Source organism: Oratosquilla oratoria, chromosome 17 (genome assembly GCF_046742065.1).
Source record: "Oratosquilla oratoria isolate Oo_2021 chromosome 17, ASM4674206v1, whole genome shotgun sequence".
Taxonomy (NCBI): Eukaryota; Metazoa; Arthropoda; class Malacostraca; order Stomatopoda; family Squillidae; genus Oratosquilla; species Oratosquilla oratoria.
This window is the reverse complement of record NC_134793.1, coordinates 60,595,175-60,622,737: the sequence shown is the minus strand read 5'-3', so window position 1 is coordinate 60,622,737 and position 27,563 is coordinate 60,595,175. Positions and strand designations below refer to the sequence as shown.

The following is a 27,563-nucleotide window of genomic DNA, read 5'->3' as shown; positions in this document are numbered from 1 at the left end:
TTGTTTTTTGGAGCAATATGGAATGATACTTGGCTTCTCTAATATTCTGGAATTGAGATGAGTAACTTTTTTAACTTGAAATAGTGGAGAAGTGCCTCCCTAATTCCTCTACCACCATGCTGGGATCTGTGATAAGAGCATCATTTATCTTAAACTTTGGCAGTGGAGAAAGGGAAAACTTGCCACAAGTTTTCTATTTTCTTCCACACAGTTTTTTGTAATTTATCCTTTTTTTCTTGTAATATCTTCCCTGTTTGGCCAGAGCTCATTGATAGATCACCTTAGCTAGAAAGGATCCACTGGATTTGTACTTTCGATAGGTTTTTCATGTGATATTTCTTAAAATACCACATGTTTTGTCCCACTAGGGAACAACTGGTCTTTGAAATTTGCCTTTCATCATAGGTATAGAAGCAGTGATGTTAGACAGAATGGATCTTTAGTAGTCATATGCTTCTATATGGGAATTAAAATATCTAAACTATTTTTCAAGGTTAATGCCATCTTCAAACCAATTCCAATCTGCTTCTTCTACCATCCATTTGAGAAATGATTCCGATGGAATATTAATCATGTGTTTTATATCTACTGGGAAATGTCATCCCCATTGAGGAATTCATTAACAGGATCATTTTATTGTTCTCAATTATGTTGCCCTTCGCATCCAAATTATTACAGCCCCATAATGATTTTTGGGCATTAAAATTGCTTGATTTCAAAAAAGGTCTCTGAAATTGATTAATCAAATTCTGGATATCAATGAATCTAAAAACGAAAGGATCAGTAGGAAGGTAGAGAAAGCAGATTGTGATTAGTTTATCTGAAATGACATCTACTGCCACAGCTTGTGGTAGTGTTTGAATGAAAATTATAATTTAACCCAGGGTTAAAGGAATTTGTTCCTAGTTTTGTTTCTTGGAGGCAAGTAATTTCTGAGTTGAAATCTCTTAAGACCTTGAATTCTTTGCTTCTTGTTTGTAAAGAAAAAGAACAAAAAGAACAAAAAGAACTTTAGACAAATGGTACCAGGACAAAAGCCACCCAGACAAAATCCCACAGGACATTAACGCCAAAAACCTGATTAAAATTTACTATAAGTCCTTCTTCTCCACAGCCTACAAAGAAGATGAAAGGGTTATGCAACAAATTATTAAAAGAAATATTAAACCTAAAGAAGGAAACTCTAAAGTACAACTGATTATATATTATCAAAATAAAAAGACATCTCAACTGCTACTAAAGAATAATATAAGAGAAAGTAAAAGTGACCTTCAGAGAACTCACGTCATATATAGGTACACGTGTAAACTTGGGAACTGTGCATCCCAACCTTCAAACTATATTGGCATGACAACAATGAAGCTCTCACGCCGTTTATCATACCACCTCTCTTCAGGAGCTCCCAGAAACCACCATCACTCTGCTCACAAAAGAAATTTAAATAAAGAAACTCTAATAGAAAACACAGAAGTGCTGGCAACAAATCAAGACCATAGAAGGCTACCTATCCTCGAAGCTCTCTTTATTAAAGAAACATCTCCCAATCTTAATATACAAACTAGGGATTTAGAAGCCCTCCCTAGCGTAAGGAGATCTAAGCCCACTGAAAGAAGGCACAATACTGATGACGTCACACAACAGCCGACCAATGAGGAAGTAGAATAGTTTGGGAGTCCCAGTCCAGCCCACTAGCCAATCAGAAGCCCCAAAATGTAATATCAGACCACCACCAACAATATATAAACACAATAATTCAATCAGATATTCACAGTCTAGCCACTGATGAAGCACTAAGTAGTGTGAAAACGCGTTCTGGCCAGTTTTTCACTTTGGTAAAGCCATGCCCAAAGTAACTGACAAAACAATGTCATATGGTGACATTATAAGACAACTTCCCGTGGAAGGGAAAAAGATTCTCAGAGAAAGAGAAAAGGCAGATAAAAAACTCTGCAATAATAATCTTGCCATTAAGTTTAACCATACATGCTTGAGAGAAAATCTCCTGCCCATATATACAATGAATATATATATATATATACACACATATATATATATATATATATATATATATATACACACACAGACATGACAGAATTGAAGAGACACCAAGAAAAATACATTTCTGCTTAATGTTATTCAAATTTACCTAACATGTTATATCTACCTAGATTTATATTTCGGATTACATACAAGATTAATCAAGCATGCGACGAACCAAATGAGCAGTAGGCCTCTCTGAATTTCAGCAAGGTCATATTGTGGGTCAACATGAAGGTGGACTTAGTCAACACAAAATATCTGAAAATCTGTCAATACCCCTTTCTACTGTTAATAGAGTGATCATACAATTCACCAGAAAGGGTAAGAAGGGCACAAAGGCTCATTCAGGTTGTCCTAGGCCCTCAGAAAGAACCTTGCATCTTGTCAAAAGAAATGTCAAAGAGCATCCACGTTGCAAGGCCTCTGAAATAGCAACACAAGCTGATGTCAGTCCCAGAACAGCTGTCGGGTATCTCCACAAGCTGGGTTACTATGGCAGAGCTGCAAGAAAGAAACCACTCCTTCATCCAGCCAATATCAAAAGCAGAAAGGATTGGGCTGTTGAGATGGTGGAGAGACCTGTGGCCTTTTGGAGCACTGTCATTTTCTCTCATGAATCACGATTCGCATTATTTTCTGACAGTGGAAGAGTGTGGGTCTGGAGACTCTGTACACAAGAGTTTGGCCTCAAAAACTGCAGCCAACAGTGAAACATGGGGGCATTTCATTAATGGAGTGGGGTGCAATTTGGAGTGATGATCAATCAGAGCTTGTGGAGTGTCAAGGAAACATCAATTTAGGCAAATATGTTTCTATATTAAAGGAAGGATTCATTCCAATATTCTCCAGTGGTAGAATGAGTAAAAATGTCTTCCCATTTATGGAAAATGGAGCTCCTTGCCACACTGATCAAGCAACACAAAACTGGTTGAGCCAAAATGGGATCAGGAAACTTCCATGGCCAAGTCAGTCCCCGGATATGAACCCTATTAAACACCTCTGGGGCATATTAGACCGAGAACTTCGCAAAAAGAACAGGAAGCCATCTTCAAAGCCCGAACTCTTAGGATTACTTCGGGAAACATGGCAAGAAAGCCCTAAAGATGATATTTGTGAACTAATCACTAGCATGCCTAGAAGGGTCTTTCCATTAAAAAAAGCAGAGGGATGTCAACCAAGTACAGTATTAGTTATTCATACTGGGACCATTTATGACACTTCAACTGTATCAATTGCTTGTTTAATAAATTAAACGATTTCTCTTGGTGTCTATTCAATTCTGTCATGTCGGTATATATATATATATATATATATATATATATATATATATATTATGTTCCATGTATGCAACACTTCGATGGCTAGCGTGTACACGCGTGCACGCACAATATGCTATAAGATATGGTTTCAACGACGAGACTAGCGTCTCCCTAGGGACTTCCAGTGTTCGGTGACCAAGTTCACCGACCTTTCTTGACAACAAAAGATTCTCGGCGTCTAAGGTCAAGAGCTCTACTAGACAAAAGAACCAGCTGTGTCTCGGGTCAAAAACTGCACATTATCGGCCGACGTCTCAACCGATGCGATGAAACCTTGTTAATATTTACTATGATATGGAAATGTACATATGTAGATAATATGTGTCTGGCAATCCTCCGAACCTTCCTAGGGGCTTGCCGTGTATATTGTAGTTGGATTTGAACTTGGAGAATTAAAGCCAAGAACTCCGCCCGAGTTTCCTTCACCAATTCCAAATGTAGAGTACCATAACCTACATTCTGGTGGGCAGCGGTGGGATTACGATTACGACAACGACATTACTCCTACATTATGGTGGGCAGCGGAGGGACTACGACTGCGAAGACTACGAAACTTACACCTACATGCCTACATGCTGGAGAAATTCGAATCTACACTACACTCTACAGCCGTGGGCATCGAAGCAGCAGTACAACACTAATTCCTTCGAAGCACCTTCCTCCTTCCCACTTACGAGCCAAAACCGACGCTCTTCACGGTTTCGCCCACCTCAAGCAGCTACGATACGAAGCCCTAGTTCTTCGCTGATCCCTCTTAGCTGCTTTCTCCACCACAACGACGCCCGCCGCTCTACCATGTCAACATAGACGCTTTCTCCAACACCTACAAGGACATCTCCATCAGAGGCACTTCACCACCATGACGCCCGCAGCCTCCACCACGACAACACAGAGACGTTGGACTACCCTTCTCCACCACTGCACAAGTTGGACTATCTACCCCTCCTCCAGCATCGCATCACGTTCCGCCCGATCATCTCTCCGCGCCAGACGATCGTCGCAGCATCTACCAGCCAACGGCCATACCACTCGGAACATACCGCATCTAAGCTGCGCAAGATCTCCACTTTCACCCTTATTTTCTCTTCTTGGTTACATATTTTCTCACCAACTATAACATACTAACTGACTCCCGTTTCCAGCAGTGCATCCTTCCATCTCGCCCCACTGTAGCTCCATCACAACCGTATTCCAACATCACATTGGGTAAGTAGACATTTTTCCCTGCTCAGTTCCAGCTAGGAGTAACAAAGTCTCCACACATATCTATCTTAATATATGAACGTATCCAAAGCCCTCTCTAACTCGATAAACCGACCCTATACACGAAGTCAAGCTACGGTTCCACCAACCAAGCCCCCCCCCCCGCTTCTACTTCCATCTCTTCAGACAATTCAACTCCTACTCACAACATAATGACAACGCAAAACCTCAACATAGTCATGGACGAGACAAGTTTACCACTCTTTAACGGTAGGAATATTCCTGTAAAGGATTACAAAAGCGGAGCATGCTGACAGAAGACCTTTTGGTCCATAACTAGGTCGGATGCGAAAAAAATAATAATGATAAATAAAAAAATATATAATAATATAAATTATATTAAATTCGGATGCGAAAAAATAATAAATAAAAAAAATTATTATAATATAAATTATATTAAATAAAATAAATAAATGCATAGGTATAGTTAAATAATAAACAAACAGGTAAATAGTATATAATAACAGACAGATAAATAATAATAAATGAAAATCAAGCAAATAATACAGACAAATAATAACATATAAACAAATAAAAAAAAATTGCAGTCATTACAGCATCTAAACAAATCTTAAAGCTTAGAACTGAACTACATTGCACTGCCTCTGTAGGAACTTTATTCCATTCATTAACTACACGGTTGGCGAAGTTGTTTCTACTAACTTCCAAATTAAATCTATTTCCAGGCAGTTTGAGACCATTATTTCTTGTCGGATTCTCAGTGTGAAAATTTTATCACTGATGTCAATTTCCTTTAGAACCTTAAAGACCTGTATCAAGTCACCTCTGAGTCTACGCTTTTTTAGGGAAAACAGATTAATATGTTTTAGTCGATTTTCGTATGATTTATTTTTTTATATTTGGAATCAGTTTTGTAGCTTGCCGTTGTACTTTTTCCAATCTGTCAATGTCTTTAATGGGATTCAGTGACCATACGGAAACAGCATATTCCAAATGTGGACGAACTAACGATTTATATAGCTTGAGGTTCACTCAGAAATATTACCTGGGAATGTCACAGACAAAACAGAGATATCCATCTTAACATCCAAAATAGACATCCACGACACTTTAGCTGGTGACGTCATTCAGTCTGACTTGTTTGAGGAAACACATTCATTTGATACATTTATAGAACAATTTAAAAAGTCATCTACTGCTTTTGAGCCCCTATACTCTCTTGCAATAACGTACATTCATGGCCCACACACCACTAAAGAAAAGGCAGTCAAAATGGCTTCAGTATTTAAGAACGAACTCCGAGAAAGTCTCAAAACTCAGACTAGATCTCAAACAACACAATTTCATTGGATAGCGTAGTCTCCCTCATTCCATAATTTCGCCTTCTCCCACAATTACACCCAAACACACTCCAGAAAGCCAACGCCATTACACTCACACCAGGTATCACATTTGGCGAATTCTCAAGGAAATTCTCTGACACAGAACAAGTTATCACACAGATACAAAATCAGTCAGTAACCATAGCGCAAACACACACGATAGCACAGGCCACATGGTCCCCCTCACATAACACGAGAGCACGACATATATCACGCACGCGACACCACTCACGACAACGCTCTCCTTCAAGAACACGAATGTTTTGTACATACTGCCACAAACCAGGACACCTCGTTAACACGTGTTAAAACAAATACCCGTCACAACCGAACCGATACTGGTACTTATTTTCACATAACTGATCACTACCGTGTGCTCCTGGCACGGAGACACCGCAGGCAAGAATCCCCAGAAAGCTCTCCTGCAAAAAATTCATGTAACACATCTGCAGGACATTCACGTAACACATCTCCCTTATGACTACAGGATACAAAGACTCAGTGCACACGTAGGACAGTTACTCCATACAAAGTTATGTAATATTCTACTCTACCGGTACATACCCTGGTTATCCTAGACATGTCTTCAGATTCCTTAACCTTCAATGCTAAGTCTAGTAACACCAAAGTGAAAATATTTCTCGACACGGGCTCCACAGTTAACATCATGACACTACATAGTTTCCACAGATCCTGCATTGAAACAAAACGTGTCACGAATCACTGGTAATTTCTCATAAGAAATTGGTTTCAAAGATGAGTACCCAGCCATTCCAGTCAACACCTACGTAGCTGACGTCAATTTCCCTGCTGATATCCTCATAGGTTTAACAATGATGAAGCAACATAATATCATCATTTACCCTGCTCAACATGGCATCATTTATGCTAATCATTTCCTCCCTGCATTGCCATCAGCAAATTCCCACAAAGTCAACCACATCAACGTGGCCAAGCAGGCAAAACTTGATTTAACGCCAATTAATTCTAGCACAACTGCTCAAATTCACTCTGCTTCATCACACGAGGATGCACCAGCTATTAACTCAGATGGCACCGACACACACACACATTCCCACGACTCTAACTCTTCCACTTCACTACCAGCTGTAGACATACATTCCAAGCATAACAGACGCACAAACTCTTCCCGCATGTCAAAATCAGCGAAACTATAGACAAAACTCCCAATAAATATCGTTGGTCTTTCACCGCCCGAGGACCATTTCTTGCCCCTCTTAGAAGATTTCAAACACATGCAGTGCTTATCAGCCCAAAGACGCTGTTCACTCGTGAATATACAAAGATACAGGTACGAGTTTTCCAAGCACATGACACCGATGTAAAACCAGTATCTCTGTGTCGACCATTTTTCACGATTCTATATTCTTTCATCCCTATCAGACAAAACAGCACAACATGTAGCAAAGACACTCATTGACAAACTCATATGCCCCTTCACTACACCCAAAATTCACACTGATTTCGGACAATGGGACTGAATTCAACAATGAGATTCTTTCGCTAATCTTTACTTTCAAATCAAGAAAACAACACTACTACTTATCACCATAGTTCAAATGGCTTAGTTGAACGCCAGAATAGAAAGATTCTCAATGATATACGAGATCTTGCTTCTGATCTTCACCCTTCTTGGGATGAACATGTCTCCATAATTCAAGCTTGCATAAATAGTTCCATTAATAAGTCAATATCGAAATCTCCTTAGTTTGTCTTCTTCGGCTCTGACAAAAGACTCCCTTATGATCTTTCAGAATTACCCCCCTCCCATTTACAACTTCAATGATTACGTAAAGTTCAAAGTAGAATATTTCAATAATTTGTTCAAAAGAATACATACTACTCTTCATCTAAAAACGAAATGCTCCGCTTGTATAAGAAATCAGCAAAAGCTTGCAACCTTGAATTTGGAGACATTGTTTGCACTTTTGACCACACCCCCACCACGAAGATCTCCCCTAAATTCTCTGGACCCTATCGTATCGTTGGACATGAGTCAATGAACAAAGTTAAAGCACTCAGTTTGCACGATCTTACGGAGACTGTCTTGCATAAAGACCATATCAAACTTGTGCCCCGCGGCCTCGACATAGAGACCGTTCCTTACCAGAATCACACTATTCCTGCAATAGAGGACCATCAACAATCCTCTCAACCAAAACCTCCAGTTCCCCTTCCCCGCTATAATCTTGGAAATCGAACAACAAGGTCATATAATGTATATTCTTGCCTGGGTGAAAGAAAACAATATCTACTTTCCGCAGATTCACTCTATTGTTCATACCATTAAGCCTATTTCCTTATATTCATGAATACTTTACAGTTACCACCATTCTTACACCATTTTGTGGATATGTCTTCATACCCAGGTCCTGCAATCAGGCCTGGCTTGCCTTGTGTTTTTGTTTTTTTCTATCTCCGTAGCACCAATATCACTGGGGCCAGTGATAGATAGCGAACCGAGCCATGATATATTCAACGTATGCAACACTTCGATGACTAGCGTGCACACGCGTGCACGCACAATGTGCTACAAGATATGGTTTCAACGATGGCAACTGTACACATGTAGATAATATGAATCTGGCAATCCTCCGAGCCTTCCTAGGGGCTTGCCGTGTATACTGTAGTTAGATTTGAACTTGGAGAATTAAAGCCAAGAAATCCGCCCGAGTTTCCTTCACCACCAATTGCAAATGTAGAGTACCACAACCTACATATAAATATATATATGTATATATATCCTTCCTCTCTACCGCCCATACACACACACGCACAAACGCAGATGTTTCCGTGATAAGCAGAACACGCACAGATGCATGCATGAATTTACAACTCTAACAACAATGCAGTCACACGGCATGACACATTCTCTCCTTCACACACACACACACACACACACACACACACACATACACACACACACACACATTTGCACCAAACTCTACTCTAGTCTAGTCTACTATACCGCGCCCATGCTGTCTCACGTTCTGAAGCGATGTCACGTCACACACACACACTTACTTACCCGCTCGATGGCCTCTTGAAGCCCCGAGTCCCTGAGCGGTCCGCTGGGGGTGCCGGGCGCCGAGGTGTGGCTTGAGTAGGAGTAGTGGGAAGACGAGTGGTGCGAGTGCGAGTGCGAGCCGCGTGAGGACGAGGAGGTGGAAGCGGCGGGCGAGGGCGAGTAGCCTGGCAGCGTCACCAGGGGCGTCGTGGCCAGCTCTCCGTAGTTGATACTCGTGCTGTTACTGCACACCACCCCGCCCACGCCCAACAAGACGCCGCTCCCGCCTCCGCCTCCCCCGCCGCCTCCGCCTCCTCCCCCTCCTCCTCCTCCACCTACTCCTCCCGACCCCGCCCCCGCGCAGTTGGCGGCCCCGGGCAACAGGCAGGTCTGGAAGGGGGAAGGAAGGAAAGGGTGTGATGGCTACCAGGGTGGTGTTGTATGTCACAGGCAGGTCGTCTAATTTATATACAAAGTACACGTCACTATCACAGGGGCACAGGGGCACAGGGCAGGTGAGGAGGGTCCTGCATACTATCAAATATATACTGTACATTGATATATATATATATATATATATATATATATACATATATATATATATATATATATATATATATATATATTATATATATATATATATATATATCTATATATATATATATATATATATATATATATATATATATATATATATACAGTATGGATAGGCCACCATTCTCTCGACCTGAAAAAATGGACTGAAAAAAATATGATTAAAAATGAGCATGTTATTGTTCGTGTGTGTGTGTGTGTGTGTGTGTGTGTGTGTGTGTGTGTGTGTGTGTGTGTGTGTGTGTGTGTATTCACCTTGGTCTTTGAATCACGTAATGGACTCGTGATCGACAGCTATTTCCCTCCCGGAAGAGAGCTCAGAGCTCGTATGACCGATCTATGGGTAATGCTATGACCTTACACACACACACACCCAACTCCCCGCCCACGAGAGTCGGAGTAACGGCCCGAAGCGCAGCGATACCGAAATAATTTCGGCCCTGGGCAGGATTTGAACCAGGTACTGATGCACCTCCGTACTGGCAGTCCAGTATTCTATCAACCCCGCCACCGAGTCGTGTGTGTGTGTGTGTGTGTGTGTGTGTGTGTGTGTGTGTGTGTGTGTGTGTGTGTGTGTGAGTGTGTGTGTGTGTATGTGTGTCATTGGAAAAGGGCATTAGTGCTGAGTATATACAAGATGGAACTATGGGGACAATATTTTGTATAAGATGACATGAATACTAAGGGGTCTGTGTGCACTACACAGATATACATTGTGTGGATCATATGTACAATACTTTCACCTATTGAACATGCCTAATCAATACTATACATACTTATATATTAGAAATGGCAAGAAACGACAATTCTAATATTCTATGCAAAAATCGGGGCCGACTAACAGCTGTAATGTACTGTACATACAACTAGATTAAACCTAATAGCATACAGTAGGTCCACGAATGGGTGTTACTAAACAAAATATCAGTTGTTTCAGACCAATACACATACATACATACATACATACACACACACACACACACACACACACACACACATATATATATATATATATATATATATATATATATATATATATATATGCGAATAAATCACACAAACACGTGATTCACAAAATGTGTAATAAAACCACTTGGAAAATAAAATGAAAGGTGACCGAACGTCTTCGTCTATTTAAGACATTTTCAAAGCTACAGAGTAAGGTAGTAGTGACATTATATATACAAAAGAAGCACATTAGGGGGGAATTAAGACAAGTCCAATAGTGACCTCACTCTATCAGCACTGCTGGACGTTTGACCCAGCTACTGTCAACAATTTTTTATGTTACAAAGTTATCTTATTTATACATTCCCATACTCATATTAATGTTGTTCTCAAATGAAGCTTTTATATAACATGATTCTATGATATTCCTCTCCTTAATTGTCTTAAGTAAGGACATTAAGGAGAGGAATATCATAGAATCATGTTATATAAAAGCTTCATTTGAGAACAACATGAATATAAGTATGGGAATGTATAAATTAGATAACTTTGTAACATATAAAATTGTTGACAGTAGCCGGGTCAAACGTCCGGCAGTGCTGAGAGAGTGAGGTCACTATTGGACCTGTCCTAATTCCCCCATAATGTGCTTTTGTATATATACTGTAATGTCACTACTACCTTAATTTTCCAAGTGGTTTTATTACATACATACATACATATATATACATGTATATATATATACATATATATACATATATATAAATATATATATGTATATATATATATGGTGTGTGTGTGTGTGTGTGTGTGTGTGTGTGTGTGTGTGTGTGTGTGTGTGTGTGTGTGTGTGTGTTTAGAAGAAAGTAAACGCTGGACTCGTCGATATAATTTTATTCCTACGTTTCGAGCCCTGTCCGGGGTTCGTCTTGAGGAATATACCCTGCATGAAGTTCAAAACGTAGGAATAAACTTATATCGAAGAGTCCAGCGTTTACTTTCTTCCAAACAAAGGTTCCTGGACTCCAGCTCTTCACGAACACACGCACACACACACACACACACACACACACACACACACACACACACACATATATATATATATATATATATATATATATATATATATATATATATATATATATATGCATGCATGCTGACGTGTACTCTGCGTGCACTTAGAGAGTGCACATTCACAGGACACAAAATATTGGTACAACCAAATACGCACTATGTACAGGAATGTTATCCAAACGAAGTTGAATACAAATCTATATGAACAATTGTTTCATCTTCACTGAACCATCACATCACTATTTGTGAGAAGAGGAACCCACTGGTACTCTGGGCATAGGTGCACAAGGACAACAGTACTCGAAATCGGGTTCTTAGTGCAGGAATGTCACCCCTTTCAATTAATAGCTCTTCAGGAATGTGCACTACAGCTTCATTAACTAGATATCCTTTTAGTTTATCTCCAGTAATTCCGAAAATATTTTGCAATCCATTTATCTTGTGGCGACAGAGTGTGGAAACACCGATTCGACCAAGGTCTGAACAAGAACAGGTCAGTTCATGAAAAAAAAAAAAAAAAAAAAAAAAAAAAAAAAAAAAAAAACGATACGACATTACGGGAAGGGGGGTGCGCAACAAGATGCCTGAATGCAGGTACACCAAGATGACTCCACCGACTGTCGCACTTCCTCATGAAATAATGTCGTTAATGGATGTCGGCCTTGGGTTTGGCGCCAAAAAAAAGGCGAGGTTTGTCCATGAACCCAGATTCGCCATGGCGCCGACTGCCATCAAGGATCAGGTGACACGTGCTACTAACGTTCCACAATAGCAATTGCAAGGGCAGAGGTCTCTTTCAATAATAAACATCACATTGCGGCGACATATTCGTTACCCCAGTGCCTGCCTGGCTGGCTGATGAACACTACTCGGTGCTCCAGCCCATCAGCCGCAGCGAGGACGAAGACTACGACAATGTGAGGTTTGTTGTGGGTAGAGTCGCCGGGGCGGGGCACCAGTCGCAGCATTGAAGTCACCTGAAGCTACAACCAGGGCCTGAACCCTTCACATGAGGAAAAATGGATGACTATCTACCTTGTTTACCAGCGTCACTAATAACGTCACCAGCGACATCAACAACAACAACGACAACAACAACAGATGCAACATAAATGAATTACCACCACTGTTGGAAGACGACCAAAAGGTAAATCAGTACCAGGAGAAAAGAAGTATTACACTCAAAACCCAAACCATTACTTAGACATTACCAAACGGTAATCATAAACCATTCTGACTAACAGTTAAATACCATATGAGTAAATAGGTAAATAATGAATGAATACAAATAAATACAAATAAAATAAAAAACCGGAGGGAGACGAGGTACAATGACCACAGGAAAAGAAAACCCGCTGTTCAATAAATGAATAAATAAATAAATTAAGAAATTAAGAAATCTCCCTCACAATTAGAGCTGACGCTGCGATGCTGGAAGTCGGCGCCGCCGCCACCACCTTGTCCCGAGAAAGAAGTCCTCAACACTTTCCACTGAAACGCCGCCTCCTTCTCCTCACCTAACAATGCCCTTCCGCCCGCCTCACTCGCGCAAGACGAGGAGACTTCTTCTTCCTCTTCGCCAGTGTTGCAAAGGTGCAGTGTGGGTGAGGATGGGGGTTGTCGTCCTCCCTCGTCATGCTGCAGTTCTCATAAAAAAAGGTACATGTGGGAAGGAGGGGGCCATCTTGTGGTCAAATTCTAAGTTGGTTAAAATGCCGGTGTCCCCACCCCGGCCCTCTAGAGAGGGTCGATGTGGCTGCTCCAGTACGAGCTCCAGGCAGGCCCCGTCCACAAAAACTACTTCCCAACTTGAACGTGAAGAAACGATGGGGGCTGAGACCTTGGGGGTGGGGAGCGCCTGACCAACCGGGGGTCTCGGGGGTATGGACAGCAGAGGTCGTCAGCTCTCCCCCGGGGTTACTTAACAATAACAACAGCAATAACAGCAACAACATCACCTTGGCGGAAGTCACATCGTAATTGTGGTGATCCCACATATGGGTAGTTTCAGGAACGCTCATCCTGGGATGTGTTGTTATGAACAACATGTGAACACCACAATCGTATCCGCGTAAAAATCTGACCTACAGCATACCTACACGACTAATCAGAACCCTAACACCAACGCCCAAATGAATAAACTGAGTAAAATAAATAAAATCAAATAACAAAAGACATGCACAAAATTCATAAAACAAGTAAAGGTCAATAGCAACATTTATACAAAAAGGATAAACAAACAAAGAGATGCACAATCATCACCCACGAAAAAACACGATGTCTTGCCAGCCCATCTGATGCCACGAGGACCACTTCCGAAAACACGAACATACAACAGAGACACACATAGTGAACGGGGAGGCACATCACTACCAGCCTGCAGTGGTGACAAATATAATAAACCTCATCTTCATGGGACCAACACAATCGCTTCCACTTATTAGTCGCTTATTAGGAACTACAAGAACATCATGACAAAACGTAAGAAGTCAGGCCACCACTAACTCTCTGTCCGTCGGTCTGTTTAGATCCCTGTCACCTACATCTGCACTACCTACCACCAAAGTCGACGTCAAACTCCTTAGACCACACCAAGTACTCGGTACTACTTTCTTATGCCCAACATTGTCTCTTTAAACAAAGCTAATAGGAACGTGAAACCACGAAAGTATTTACCAACGTGCCGTGGTAGAAACACTTGTGTTGTCAACAAGAAAACATATCTGAATCAATACTAAGAGCAGGAATCTAGAGCCCAATGAGTAATTATCATTGTGCTGTATTATACACATTCATACTACCTGCATTTACTCAATATCCCAAGTCCACAATCTACCCAATAAACATCAATCCACTACAACACTAAGGGGATGATTGTGCATCGCTGAAACTAAGGCCACTCGACCTTTTTACGAGTTTGATAACCTGACTTCGTTAAAAACCATTGTAATTAAACAGGTATTTTGACTAGTAGACGCAATCTATTGAACTTTTAACACGCGCGCGCGCACACACACACAAACACACGTACATACGCGCGAGTACACACACGCGCGCGCGCGCACACACACACAAACACACGTACATACGCGCGAGTACACACACGCGCGCGCGCGCACACACACACACACACGCGCGCGCGCGCATATACAGTATATACATACAATATCAGAAAGTAAACATTAAACATCGTCAAGATCACTAATCACATAAATATGTACAACGCGACTACAAGACCTTTTATGTAAACAATATTTCTTACTCTGGGGAGGTTGTCGAGGTTGTGTGTGAGCTTGCCCTTGTTGTTGTTATTGTTGTTGTTGGTCTTCGTGCTCGAGGCTGAGGTCATGGTGGCAGACGACTTCCGGAGGTCCCGTTTGAGCGTCTTGAGGAACTTGCCCAGACCAAGCTTCTTCTTGCTCTGGCCCCCGCTGCTGCTGCCACCGCCGCCGCCGCCGCTGCCACCCCCGCCCCCGTCGGGAACTTCTGAAAAGTAAGAGGAACACCTTTTAGAGATCCTGGGGAAATAGCATCCAAAAAACGCACACACGCGCGCGCGCACATACACACATACATGAACACAGGTAAAGTACATTGTCAAGTGGTCTTGTTTAAAAGAAAGATGATGGAGACATGAAATGGAGAACAAGCCGGATATTAAAGTGCGCATAAGCAAAGCTAAAATTAAAGGCGTCGTAGTGCGCAATGTGATGATTAAGCACACCAAGCTTCGATTCGTGGGGGTCAACCAGGGGAGGAAAGAAACACGTGCCAATGGTATGCAACAAAAGACAGTGGCAGGAATCACTCACGGAGGAAGTCAGGGCGCTGCTCGGTTATAACCCCTGAACGCTGTGGTTAATTTACAAAACCTGACGCATTTCGTATATCATAATGAAAAGTAATGTACACACATTTAGTGCCTGCCGTACCTAGGTAGTACACAAATGTATTACTATATTTTTCATGCTGGGCGTATATTTCTAAAATTGTGTCAGTAGGTGACAAAAACCGTTACTACACTTCCAGGTATCCTATGTGATTCACCACGGTCTTGTATTACGTGCTGGACTCATGATCGACACTTATTACCGTTCCAATTGAGAGCTCAGGATCTGTATGCAGCCCTACCTAAGGCTAATGCCGTGACCTTGTACACATTCCATCCTTACTCAAATGGAATAGTATCGTGTTAGGTCCAGACGCTAACTATGGCACCAGTCAACCGTGTGTCCTGCCGTTGGGGAGTAAGAACCACTATCATAGGTATGTAAAGGGAGTGGTTGATGTTCCTTTGAGTGTATCCACTGTGCTGTACACTACCGCATGGAAGCCTATTCATTAACGTGAACCTTTCGTATGCAAGAAACTGAGGCATATTTCACCCTGTTCCGTTCTTTCTCTCTCTTTTTTAACTGTACTTGTTTTCAGTGTCTTTGCTCTTCTTCTATGAAATGGAATTCCAAAAGACAAGCCTACCTTCATAGCTGGAGATACCAAATTGGATCAAGAAAAAAAAAATGGGTTGCATGAGGTGTACAAGGAGAGTGACGGCAAAATCGAAAGCGTGAAAGAAGGCAAGACAAGTCAGCGGGGAGATGATCTGGGTTACACGTTGATGTTTAGCGGTAGGACCGCCGTTCACTGAGAGCAAAGGGCGGTGGGAAGGAAGATAGAAGGTGCCTCTGAACCATGGGTGGAAAGACGAGACGAAGCGCTCGGACAACGTAAAAGAGTTTTCGGAGGGTAATGACGTGGATATGTAAAGACCAAATACTCTGGCTGAGGAGAAAGACACACACACACACACACACACACACACACACACACACACACACACACACACACACACACAGAGAGAGAGAGAGAGAGAGAGAGAGAGAGAGAGAGAGAGAGAGAGAGAGAGAGAGAGAGAGAGAGAGAGAGAGAGAGAGAGAGAGAGAGAGAGACCGAGACAAAGAACGAGACAGAGAACCAGACACAGAGAGAGTGTAAGAGGCCGGTAGATAGAGGTAGACATTTAAGTAGATAGAGGGGTAGGTGAAAAGATATGTAAATTTTATTACTTGGATGTTTTGAAACAATGGCCGATAGGAAGTGCAGAGTTGCATATTATAGGAAGTGCAGAGTTGCATATTCTCGCTTACCGCCTAAAATTTTTAAACACAAGCTAGGGTATCGATAACAGTGATGATGTGACGAAATGTAAACATATAAGCCACGCTCAGCTTGCGACAGATTGCTTACGTAAACAGTATTGCTTGAGACAGTATAACAGCCTTTCTGATTGGAGAAAAGGGTGGAGAAAAATTATTGGTGCCTGGAGGTAAAGTCACGCCCTTAAAGGGTGGCACTTATTTGTAACGTTCAAAGTTACAAATAAATAGTGACGTCGAAGCAGACTTGGCTTGATGGGTGTAAGAGGATCCCAGGTGGGAATCTTCTGATGCACCTAACACCATACGTTGTACCAGAATTTGTGAAGAAAATGAAGAAAAGGTTAAGTTCAATTTAATTCACCTTCGTTACTGAGTAATGAAACTTGACTAAATGTATACGTTACGAAAGAGGCATGGGGCCTATAGATGAGTGACTTACAGTACTAAAAGGATAAAAAGAAAGTGAAGAAAGTTGTAGTGAATGAAGAATTACTATATCACAGAAGGAAACTGAAAGTGTTGATAGCACCAGAGCTAATAGAGAGAGAGAGAGAGAGAGAGAGAGAGAGAGAGAGCTGGAGAAGGAAACTACCAATGAGGGAAGAAGAGTGTCGCTCGTGAGAAATGAGTGAAATTGAAAAAATCGTGAGAAAAAAAAATACTCCCATTCTTGAGCTCTAAGAGCGAAGGTCAGAAAAATATTATGGAGGAGGACTGGGTAAACAATCGTTATTATTACTACTCCTTTTAGGGGGTGTTTCAGTAAAACTTGACATTCACTTCTTTATCCCGGAACTACAGGATTCACCCTCGACGAAAACAAGACCTAGACATCCAACTAGTGGGAGAGTGAGACGCCGAAGCTACAAAAATATATGAAAAAAAAGATGAATAAAGTTAAGTGGCCCCTCGCCCTCTCCCCGAGGAAAGAAAGAAGACAAAAAGACATAATGTAGTCACAAGGTGAGACACTAGAAGAATGCCTGTGCCTTTTTGGACCCGCATGACGCGACGGCCACACGTACAGCATCAGCTCATAAACAACACCGCTCTTCAGTAAATGCATAGCACAAAAGTTCATTCCAGTATCAAGTGCCGCAGGACAGGAAGCGTTCTGGAGCCCGCTTTGAAAGACGGGAATTCACTCCAACAGAAAGTTCGAAGGAAAAAAAAAATATATATCTGGAACTACCCAGCGCCTGCGAAGAAGGCGGGAAAAGCAATGACTTTCCTACATACTGTCCATAGGGACCTGGAGCCAGGATCCGAGATGTGTGTGTGTGTGTGTGTGTGTGTGTGTGTGTGTGTGTGTGTGTGTGTGTGTGTGTGCGTGTGTGTGTGTGTTTACCTAGTTGTATTTACCTAGTTGCATTTTAAGGGAAAGGGAGCTACGCTCGTGGTGCCCCGCCTTTGTATCTCGCAGTGTCTAGTTTGCTCTTAAATTCATGAATGGTCTTTGCACACACTATTTTTTCGTCCAGTTTGTTCCAAGTGTCCACCACTCTATGTGGAAAACTGCTCTTCTTCAGATCTCTTCTATATCTGTTTTTTGAGTTTTTCCATGTCCTCTTGTGTTTCTCTTGTCCCAGTTCAACAAGTCTTATCTATCGAGTATATCTGTGCCCTTCATGATTCTATAGATGGTCAGTAGGTCACCTCTCTCTTTTCTTTGCTCCAGAGTAGGTAACTTCAATTTAGCCATTCTCTCCTCATATGACAAGTTTGAAAGTGCAGGAGCCATTTTTGTGGCTGCTCTCTGGATTATTTCTAGTTTCTTTATATATATATATATATATATATATATATATATATATATATATATATGTTTTTTTTTTTTTTTTTTTTTTTTTTTTTTTTTTTTTTTTTTTTTTTTTTTTTTTTTTTTTTTTTTTTTTTTTTACTGGGTAACCACAATGTCGCCGCATATTCTAGTTAGGCCTTATCAGTGTGACCAATATTTTTTTCAATTATTTCTTCGTCCAAATATGTAAATGCCACTTTTACTGATCTTAGCAATTTATAGGATTCTCCGACACTTTTATTTGTTTATCATAGGACAAGTCGTTTGAGATAATTGCTCTCAAATCTTTTTCAGATCCCACTTTCTTTACCTCCTTAGTTCCAATTTTATATTGTCCTGATATTCTATTTTTACTTTTTCCAAACTCCATTATGCTACACTTCTTCATATTGAAGTCCACTTCCCATTCCTGATTCCAGTTCCATACCTTATTCAGGTCTTCCTGTAGTGATTCACAATCAGTTTCTGTTTTTACTTTAACAATTTAGCATCGTCTGCAAAGAAGCTCATGTAACATTGCACATCATCAGCCATGTTATTCACATACCGTAAATAACTCCACTGATCACCTCTTTCCAACCTGAATATTTTTCTCTGAGCACTACTCTCATCTTTCTACCAATCAGGAAGTCCTCCATCCATTTTAGTAGGTTCCCTTGTATCCCTCCTATATGTTCCAATTTTTTTTTTTTTTTTTTTTTTTTTTTTTTTTTTTTTTTTTTTTTTTTTTTTTTTTTTTTTGTGGTACCTTGTCGAAAGCTTTTTGTAAGTCCAGGAAAAAACAACCGGCCCATCCATCCCTTTCTTGCACTATGTCTATTAGTCTTGAGTAAAAACATATTAAGTTTGTGGTACATGATCTTCCTTGTCTGAACCCAAATTGTCTTAGGTTTATTATATTTTCTTCCAGGTGTTTTACCCATCTATTCTTGATAATTTTTTCACAAATTTTGGCTATATTGCTTGTTAGTGAGACCGGTCTATAGTTAGTTGGTTCTTCCTTGTTTCCTCTTTTATATATTGGTACAATGATATAATTTTTCCAGTCTTTTGGTATTTTTCCTTCTTTAAATGAGCAACTTATTATGGTACGTATTTTGTCCATTAGTTCTTTGCATTCTTTTACAATCCAATTTGCAATTCCGCCCGGGCCATGTGATTTCCTGACATTAAGGTTTGATAGATATTCCATTATTTCTTTTTGTGTTATTATCATCTCGCTCATGGGGGGAGATCACACTTCATTTCCTTCGTCCCAATATTATGCCATCTCTCTAGTGAAAACAGGCTTGAAATGATTATTCATGACTTCGGCCATTTTTAGATGTTCTGTGTATTCTATATTTCCTTGACGTAGTTTCACCATTTCCTGTTTATTTTTAAGTTTGCCATTCACGTATCTATAGAATATTTTGGGTTGCTCTTTGCATTTATCTATAATGTCTTTTTCATAGTTCCTTTTTTTCTCTCTTCGCACTTTTACATACTCATTTCTATAGTTTATATATATATATTTGACATTTTCCAGTTTTTTTATCTTTTCTTCATCTTTTCCAAGCTCTGTGTCTTCTATCTTTTGCCTCACTGCATCTTCTGTTGAACCAGCATTTAATGTACACTCTCTCTAGCTTCTGCCTTGGTACGTGCCTATTCACTCCTTCATTATAATTATCCATCAAGATATCCCATTCCTCTTCCCCTTTTGTCTCTTCCATGTAAAAAATTTCCCAATTTGCATTCTAAAGGAATTTCTTCAGTTTTCCAAAGTCCGTTTTGTTGTACTTCAATCTTCCTTTCCTATGCTTTTCATTTCTCTTTATTTATATTTCTTCCTTTAGTTCAGTCTCAGTAAGTATATGGTCACTCCAATTGGTGTTTTGTATTGGATTTTATCCACAATTTCAGGTTCTATTGTCAATATTAAATCTAGTCTTGACGGCTCCTCATTATTTCTGTATCTGGTTTTTCACTGACCCATTGTGTCATTGTATATTCCATGGTCATGTCCAGTAATACATTACCCACAAGTGTTCTCCGCCTTTCTCTGCAGTTAAAGTCCCCCATAATTACCAGGTTACCTCCGCCCATTAGTATCTCATTTAATGAATGCCTTGTATCTTCTAGCATTTTCATATGCTCCTTCTCTTCCCAAGCGTTCTTTTTTTGGGGGCACATAAGTCACCACAAACTTCCTACTTTTCATGTCCTTGTCTTCGACTTTTATCATGATCTGTTCTACATTACTTTTGCCCTCCGCAATTTTTGTTACATTCAATTTTTTCTTGGCCAAGAACATGATTCCTCCTCCCTGTTTCTCGTCTGTTTTTAATCCAGTAATTGTATAGCGCTTGTCCAACATTGATGGGTGGTATTGCACTCCTTAATTCAGTCTCCACAATTCCCATTATGTCTGATTTTTCTTCTAACAGGTAATCATTAAGTTCATTCAGTCCTAAAATTAATCCGTCGATGTTAGTATAGGCCACTTTTATTTTTTTCTTTCTCCATATTTTTTTTATGTTTTTGGTTCGCCCATCCTGATGTACCATTTTCTCAGTCTCATGTCGATTACTCTCCAATAGGATTCCTTGCTTTCGGTCTCCGTTCTCTCTCTCTCTCTCTCTCTCTCTTTTTTTCTCCTTAGCTTCATCTCTTAGTGTCTTCTCTTTTTCTAATTCCTCAATACTCATTTCTCTTTTTATCCATATCTTATTGTAATGTTCACTCCTTGCCAACTTACCTACTTTTTCAAATATGTCTTCTACTACTATTTATTTCCTTAGAGTAATGACCAATTCTATACATATCGTCGATGTCTTTCTCTAATCCTGGTCTCCATCCTGAATTTCTTTTAGGATTGCTATTGCTGGGTTTTTTTTTCTTCTTTTTCTCTCATGTACCTCGACAGACCATGTTTTTATTTTAGTCCATATACCACAATACATTTTTTCCTATCCACTGCATCTCTCCCCCATTTTGTCTTTTCATTAAATACTTTGATAATTGTGTCTTTTGCATTTTCCTGCATTTGTTGTTGGACTATTTGTTTAAAGGCAATATCTTTATTCTTTTATGTTTTCCTTCCATTTCTTAATCTTTTGGATAGTTTCCTCACCTAAGCTTTCATCAATTCTTTCAGTCATTTCTTATATTTTATTTACCTCTTTTTGGGGTTTTCACTATTGATAGTATAATTAATTTTCTTCTTTTTATTTTCACGCTTCACCTCTCTATAATTTTTTATTTCCTTAAGTTCAGTTTTTAGTTCAGAGTTAGTTTTCCTTAGGTCAGAAATTTCAATGTTAGCTTGCGCTAAGTAATCCATTAGTTCAACAATTTCTTTCCCTAAGTCCATGATTTCATTCTCCCACCATTTTCTATTCTTGCTCATGTCCCTTTCTATATCTAAGATTCGAGTCAAACTCCTTCGTTCGTACTTACCGAATCCTGAGAACAAATCATCGTCGTATAATCGCGTGGCCACTGGCGTTTCAAATATTTTGCTTATATCGTATTTCGGCGTGGCGCCTCTAGATGACTCTGCTCACAAGTCGTCGTTCGAGTCAAACTTTTCGTTGTTTTCCTTTTTTTTTTTTTTTTTTTACTAATTACGTCTTATTCCATTTAACTAGCTCTGCAGAGATTTCATTTCGCGCGCGCGCGTGTGTGTGTATTTACCTGGTTGTATTTTGTATAAAATTAATATTTTACGGGACGAGAGCTATGCTCGTAGTGACCCGTTTTCGTATCTCTCCGCATCTAGTTTGTTCTTAAAATCTTGTATAGTTTTGGCACTCACGGCTTCCCCGTTTAGTTTGTTCTAGACATCAATCACTCTGTGTGGGAAGCTATTCTTTTTCAAATCTCTTCCGTAACTGTCCTTCTTTAGCTTCTTCTTGTGTCCTCTTGTTTCTCTTCTGTCCCATTTTAATAAGTCGTCTCTATCAAGAACTTCAATCCCTTTCATAATTCTGTAAATGGTCAGGAAATCACCTCTTTCTCTTCTCTTTTCCAGTGTTGAAAGATGTAATGTATCCAATTTTTGTTCATATGTCAAATAGTGTAGGTGCCATTTTTGTCGCTGCTCTTTGATTTTTTTTTTTTTTTTTTTTAACTAGGTCCCCATAGTGTCGCAGCATACTCCAATTTAGGTCTTATCAGTGCAACCACTATTTTCTTTACCATTTCTTCATCCATGTAGTCGAAGGCCACTTTCATTGATCTTAAGTTAAAAGTCTCTCCAACTAATTTATTGACATGTTTATCAGGTGTCAAGTCACTTGAGATAATCACTCCCAGGTCCCTTTCTGGATCAACTTTTTTTACTTCCTTGGTACCAATTTTATATAGACCCGATATTCTATTTTTGCTTTTTCCAAATTCCGTTATACTACATTTCTTAATGTTAAAGTTCACTTCACACCTCTGACACCATTCCCATATTTTGTCTGGGTCTTCTTGTAGCGATCTACAGTCTTCTTCTGTGCCTCCTCTCTTGACTAATTTGGCATCATCAGCAAAGAAGTTCATGTAACACTTCACTCCCTCATTCATATAATCTATATATATGGCAAACATTAAAGGAGCCAATACAGAGCCTTGCGGGACGCCACTTATCACATCTTCCCAGTTCGAGTTTATATCTCTAAGTATCACTCTCATTTTTCTTCCACTTAATAAATCTTTCATTCATTCCAGTAGCTGACCTTGTATTCCTGTTATTATTTCATTTTTTCTTATTAGCTTTTTATGTGGTACTTTGTCAAAAGCTTCTCTTTCTTGTATCATCTCTATTAATTTTGAGTAAAAACATATTAAGTTTGTGGTACACAATCTTCCACTTCTACAGCCAAATTGTTTAGGGTTTAATATTTTATTCTTCCAAGTGTTTGATCCATTTGCTCCTGATAACCTTTTCGCATATTTTTGCTACTGTGCTTGTGAGGGATACCGGTCTGAAGTTTGTAGGATCTTCTTTGTTTCCTCCTTTATATATTGGTTTGCATCTTTCCAATCTTTCGGTACCTTTCCTTCTTTGAGAAGTCTATTATCTTGTATAATTTGTCCGTTAGTTCATTTATACACTCTTTCAATATCCAATTTGCAATTCCATCCGGTCCATGTGATTTCCTAACATCTAGGCTTTTTATCAGGTCTCTTATTTCTTTTTGTGTTACCTTTCACTTCTGGGGGTCTTTCTCGTTGTCCATCTTCCCAAATTTGTGAGCTCTCAATTGTAAAAACAATCCTGAAATGGTGTGTGTGTGTGTGTGTGTGTGTGTGTGTGTGTGTGTGTGTGTGTGTGTGTGTGTGTGTGTGTGTGTGTGTGTGTGTGTGTGTGTGTGTGTGTGTGTGTGTGTGTGTGTGTGTGTGTGTGTGTGTGTGTGTGTGTGTGTGTGTGCATTTACCTAGTTGTATTTTACGGGACGAGAGCTATGCTCGTAGTGACCCGTTTTCGTATCTCTCCGCATCTAGTTTGTTCTTAAAATCTTGTATAATATTGATACTCACGGTTTCCCCGTTTAGTTTGTACCAGACATCAATCACACTGTGTGGAAAGCTATTCTTTTTCAAATCTCTTCTGTAACTGTCCTTCTTTAGCTTCTCGTGTCCTTTTGTTTCTCTTCTGTCCCATTTTAATAAGTCGTCTCTATCAAGAACTTCCATCCCTTTCATAATTCTGTAAGTGGTTAGCAAATCACCTTTTTCTCTTCTCTGTTCCTGTGTTGATAGAAGTAATTTATCCAATCTTTGTTCGTACGTGTGTGTGTGTGTGTGTGTGTGTGTGTGTGTGTGTGTGTGTGAGAGAGAGAGAGAGAGAGAGAGAGAGAGAGAGAGAGAGAGAGAGAGAGAGAGAGAGAGAGAGAGAGAGAGAGAGAGAGAGAGAGAGGGGGGGGGAAGGGAAGAGATAAGAGTGTAAGATAGGGACAAAGAGAGAGAGACAGAGAGAGAGAGAGAGAGAAGAGAGAGAGAGAGGGGGGAAGAGATAAGAATGTAAGACGGATAAAGAGGGAGGGAGAGAGAGAGAGAGAGAGAGAGAGAGAGAGAGAGAGAGAGAGAGAGAGAGAGAGAGAGAGAGAGGAAGACGAGAAAGAGGGAGAGGTAGAGAGAGCGAGAGAGGAAAGTGAGGGAGAGAGAAGGAAAGAAAGGAAAGGAGACAGAGAGAACGAGAGAGAGAAATGGAGAGGGGGAGGGATATATATATATATATATATATATATATATATATATATATATATATATATATATATATATATATATATATATAGAGAGAGAGAGAGAGAGAGAGAGAGAGAGAGAGAGAGAGAGAGAGAGAGAGAGAGAGGGAGAGAGAGAGAGAGAGAGAGGAGATAAGGGATGAAATAAGAGAGGAGAGGGAAGAGAGAGGGAGGGGGAGAGGGAAAGAAAGAGTGTTAACGGAAGTATTTAGTAAGTCGATAGACACTGGATTCGTGCTTATTTCTTGAGAGCAGGCAAACAATGTTCCTGATTTTAAAAAAATGACAAATATTCTTTGCACAACTTCCGGCCAATTAGTCTGACGTCGGAAATTGGTAAAATGATGAAATCATTAATAGCTAATAGAATCAGGGCTCACATCAAGAGGTATAATTTGATTCGTGACTCACAGCATGGGTTCACCAAGGTAGTAATGTGTAAATAATTTTTATCCTACACTAATGTCTACAAAGCGGCAGATAACAAATATAGTTACGATGTTATTTACCTTCACTTTAGCAAAACGTTCGACAAGGTGCCCCACCAAAAACTACTAAATAAAGTCAAAGCCAAAGGAACTGTAGGAAAAGTGTTTGAACAGATTCGAGTATACTCGTAGATCAGTGACAGAAAACAGCGGGTCACCATAAACGGTGTAAAATCCAAATGGGGGAGTGTTACTAGTGGAGTTCCCTAGGTCCTCGGTTTTGTGTTCGTTATTGTTCAATATGTATATAAACGACTTAGGCGATGGGATTAATAGTGATGTTAGTAAGTTTGCGGACGACACTAAAATAGAACGCCATATTAGGTACGGGAAGACGTCGAGATACTACAGGAAGATCTTTACAAAATGTCTGTATGTTCAGTGAAATGGTAAATGAACTTTAATATATCAAAGTGCAGTATGTTAAACGTAGGTTTACACAACCCTGAAAACAGGTATAACCTAAATAAGACATTCTTAGAGAAAACAGAATGTGAGAAAGCCTTGGGAGTGTTATTGAGTCCTAGCCAGGAAACAGTGCATTAGTGCAAGGAATAGAGCTAACAGGGCATAAGGATTTATTGCTAGAACGGTCACAAATAAAAGTGCAGATGTAGTTATTAAACTTTAGCTGGGAATAGTTAGACCCATCCTTGACTATGCAGTACAGTTTTGGTCTCTGTCCTATAGAATTATGGATATTAATTCACTAGAATCAGCACAGAGGAGAATGACCAAAATGTTACATGGGTTTGGAAATTTACCTTACGAAGACAGGCTGAGGCACCTTACCTTATACTCTCTGGAATGACGTGAAGTGCGGGGTGATCTAATAGAGGTATTCATAAGGGTTAAGGGCTTTAACAAGGGTGATGCAGACAAGGTCATCATAATAAGACAGCAGGGGCAGGACTCGTAGTAATATAATAAATTGGACATATTTAGAATTAAGAAGGAAATAGGTAAAAATTGGTTTACCAAAAGAAAGATTAAGGAATGGAATAGAAACTATTGTTTGAGAAGGTTAGATAGCATTATGGATGGGGATGAAGGTAGTAACGTAATGGAACTGGCTGGTGTAGACCTTATGGTCTCCTGCAGTCTCCTCCTCTTGTATTTTCTTATAAGAGAGAGAGAGAGAGAGAGAGAGAGAGAGAGAGAGAGAGAGAGAGAGAGAGAGAGAGAGAGTTTGGGATTGGAGGCGTAATTGTGGGTGGGTGTCTCACACTCCAAGGGGATCAATATAAGGAGCTAAATCTTAGAGAGGCTTTAGAGTGGAGGGGGAAGGAGGAGGAGGGAAATAATAGTCCACGCCCCTTCGTTGCGTGCCAGCGTCCGTCCTCATCGAGGCCGTATTTAACAGACACCAAGAAACTTTGGGAAATGGGGCGCCACTCCATTCCCTTCCCTTCCCTTCTCGCACAAGTCGGGACGTTGGCGACGGACCACTCCTCACCGGGCGACCTGGAGGAGGAAGGGAGGTAGTGGAGGAAAGGAGAAAGGTAGAGGAGGGAGATTGGGGAGAGAGGGAGGGGAGGGAGGCCGAGCAATGAATTGGATAGTGGCACTGCCCAGCATCATAAAAGCTAATATTCTCCTCCTCGACACTCCTCCCACTTCCACTCACCCTCCCCCTTCCCACCTGGATCACGACTGCTCCCGCGACACCTGGACATTTATATAACCACCTAGTGGGTTGTTAAAACTTGGACCGGAACCTAACTTTGACGTGGCGCCTTAAAGATGCTGAAATACGACCACATCTTATATATATATATATATATATATATATATATATATATATATATATACATATATATTCATATATATATACTATATATGTATATATACATATATATATACTATATAAATATATATATACATATATATATACTATATATATATACATATATACACATATATATATATATATATACATACTATATATATATATATATATATATATATATATATATATATATATATATATATATATATATATATATACATACATACATATACAAAGGCTTTTTCCCCCTTTCAAGGGAGGTAGCCAAAAAGGGAAAGGCATAAAAACACTCCCACCCATTTCATCCCTAAATACACTCCACACCCCTCCCACCCTCCCTCTCATCTGAGCACCTCCTGGATGACGGGTCATCCCTGCACCTTGCCCACCGCCCTGGGTCAGAAGCAGTGTCGCAAGACACAGCACATCCACAGCAAGGCCGCTTCATTCAATCGGCGACCCCCCCTCTCCGTCCCCCCTTGCATATAAGGAGAGGACG

General features: G+C 40.2%; 1 protein-coding gene across 4 annotated transcripts in view; it reads right to left on the bottom strand.

Moving 5' to 3' along the window:
* Window positions 1–27,563, bottom strand: part of LOC143034665 (uncharacterized) — a 733,104-nt gene that overhangs the window by 57,283 nt on the left and 648,258 nt on the right. For 2 of the 4 annotated variants that reach the window (XM_076201029.1, XM_076201031.1), the window contains exons 5-6: window positions 14,872–15,095; window positions 9,015–9,383 (exon numbers count right to left, since the gene is read on the bottom strand). In XM_076201029.1, coding sequence (XP_076057144.1) covers window positions 9,015–9,383; window positions 14,872–15,095 — 593 coding nt within the window. The remainder of the gene's footprint in view (window positions 1–9,014; window positions 9,384–14,871; window positions 15,096–27,563) is intronic. The other 2 variants (XM_076201030.1, XM_076201032.1) reach the window with 2 other exon arrangements.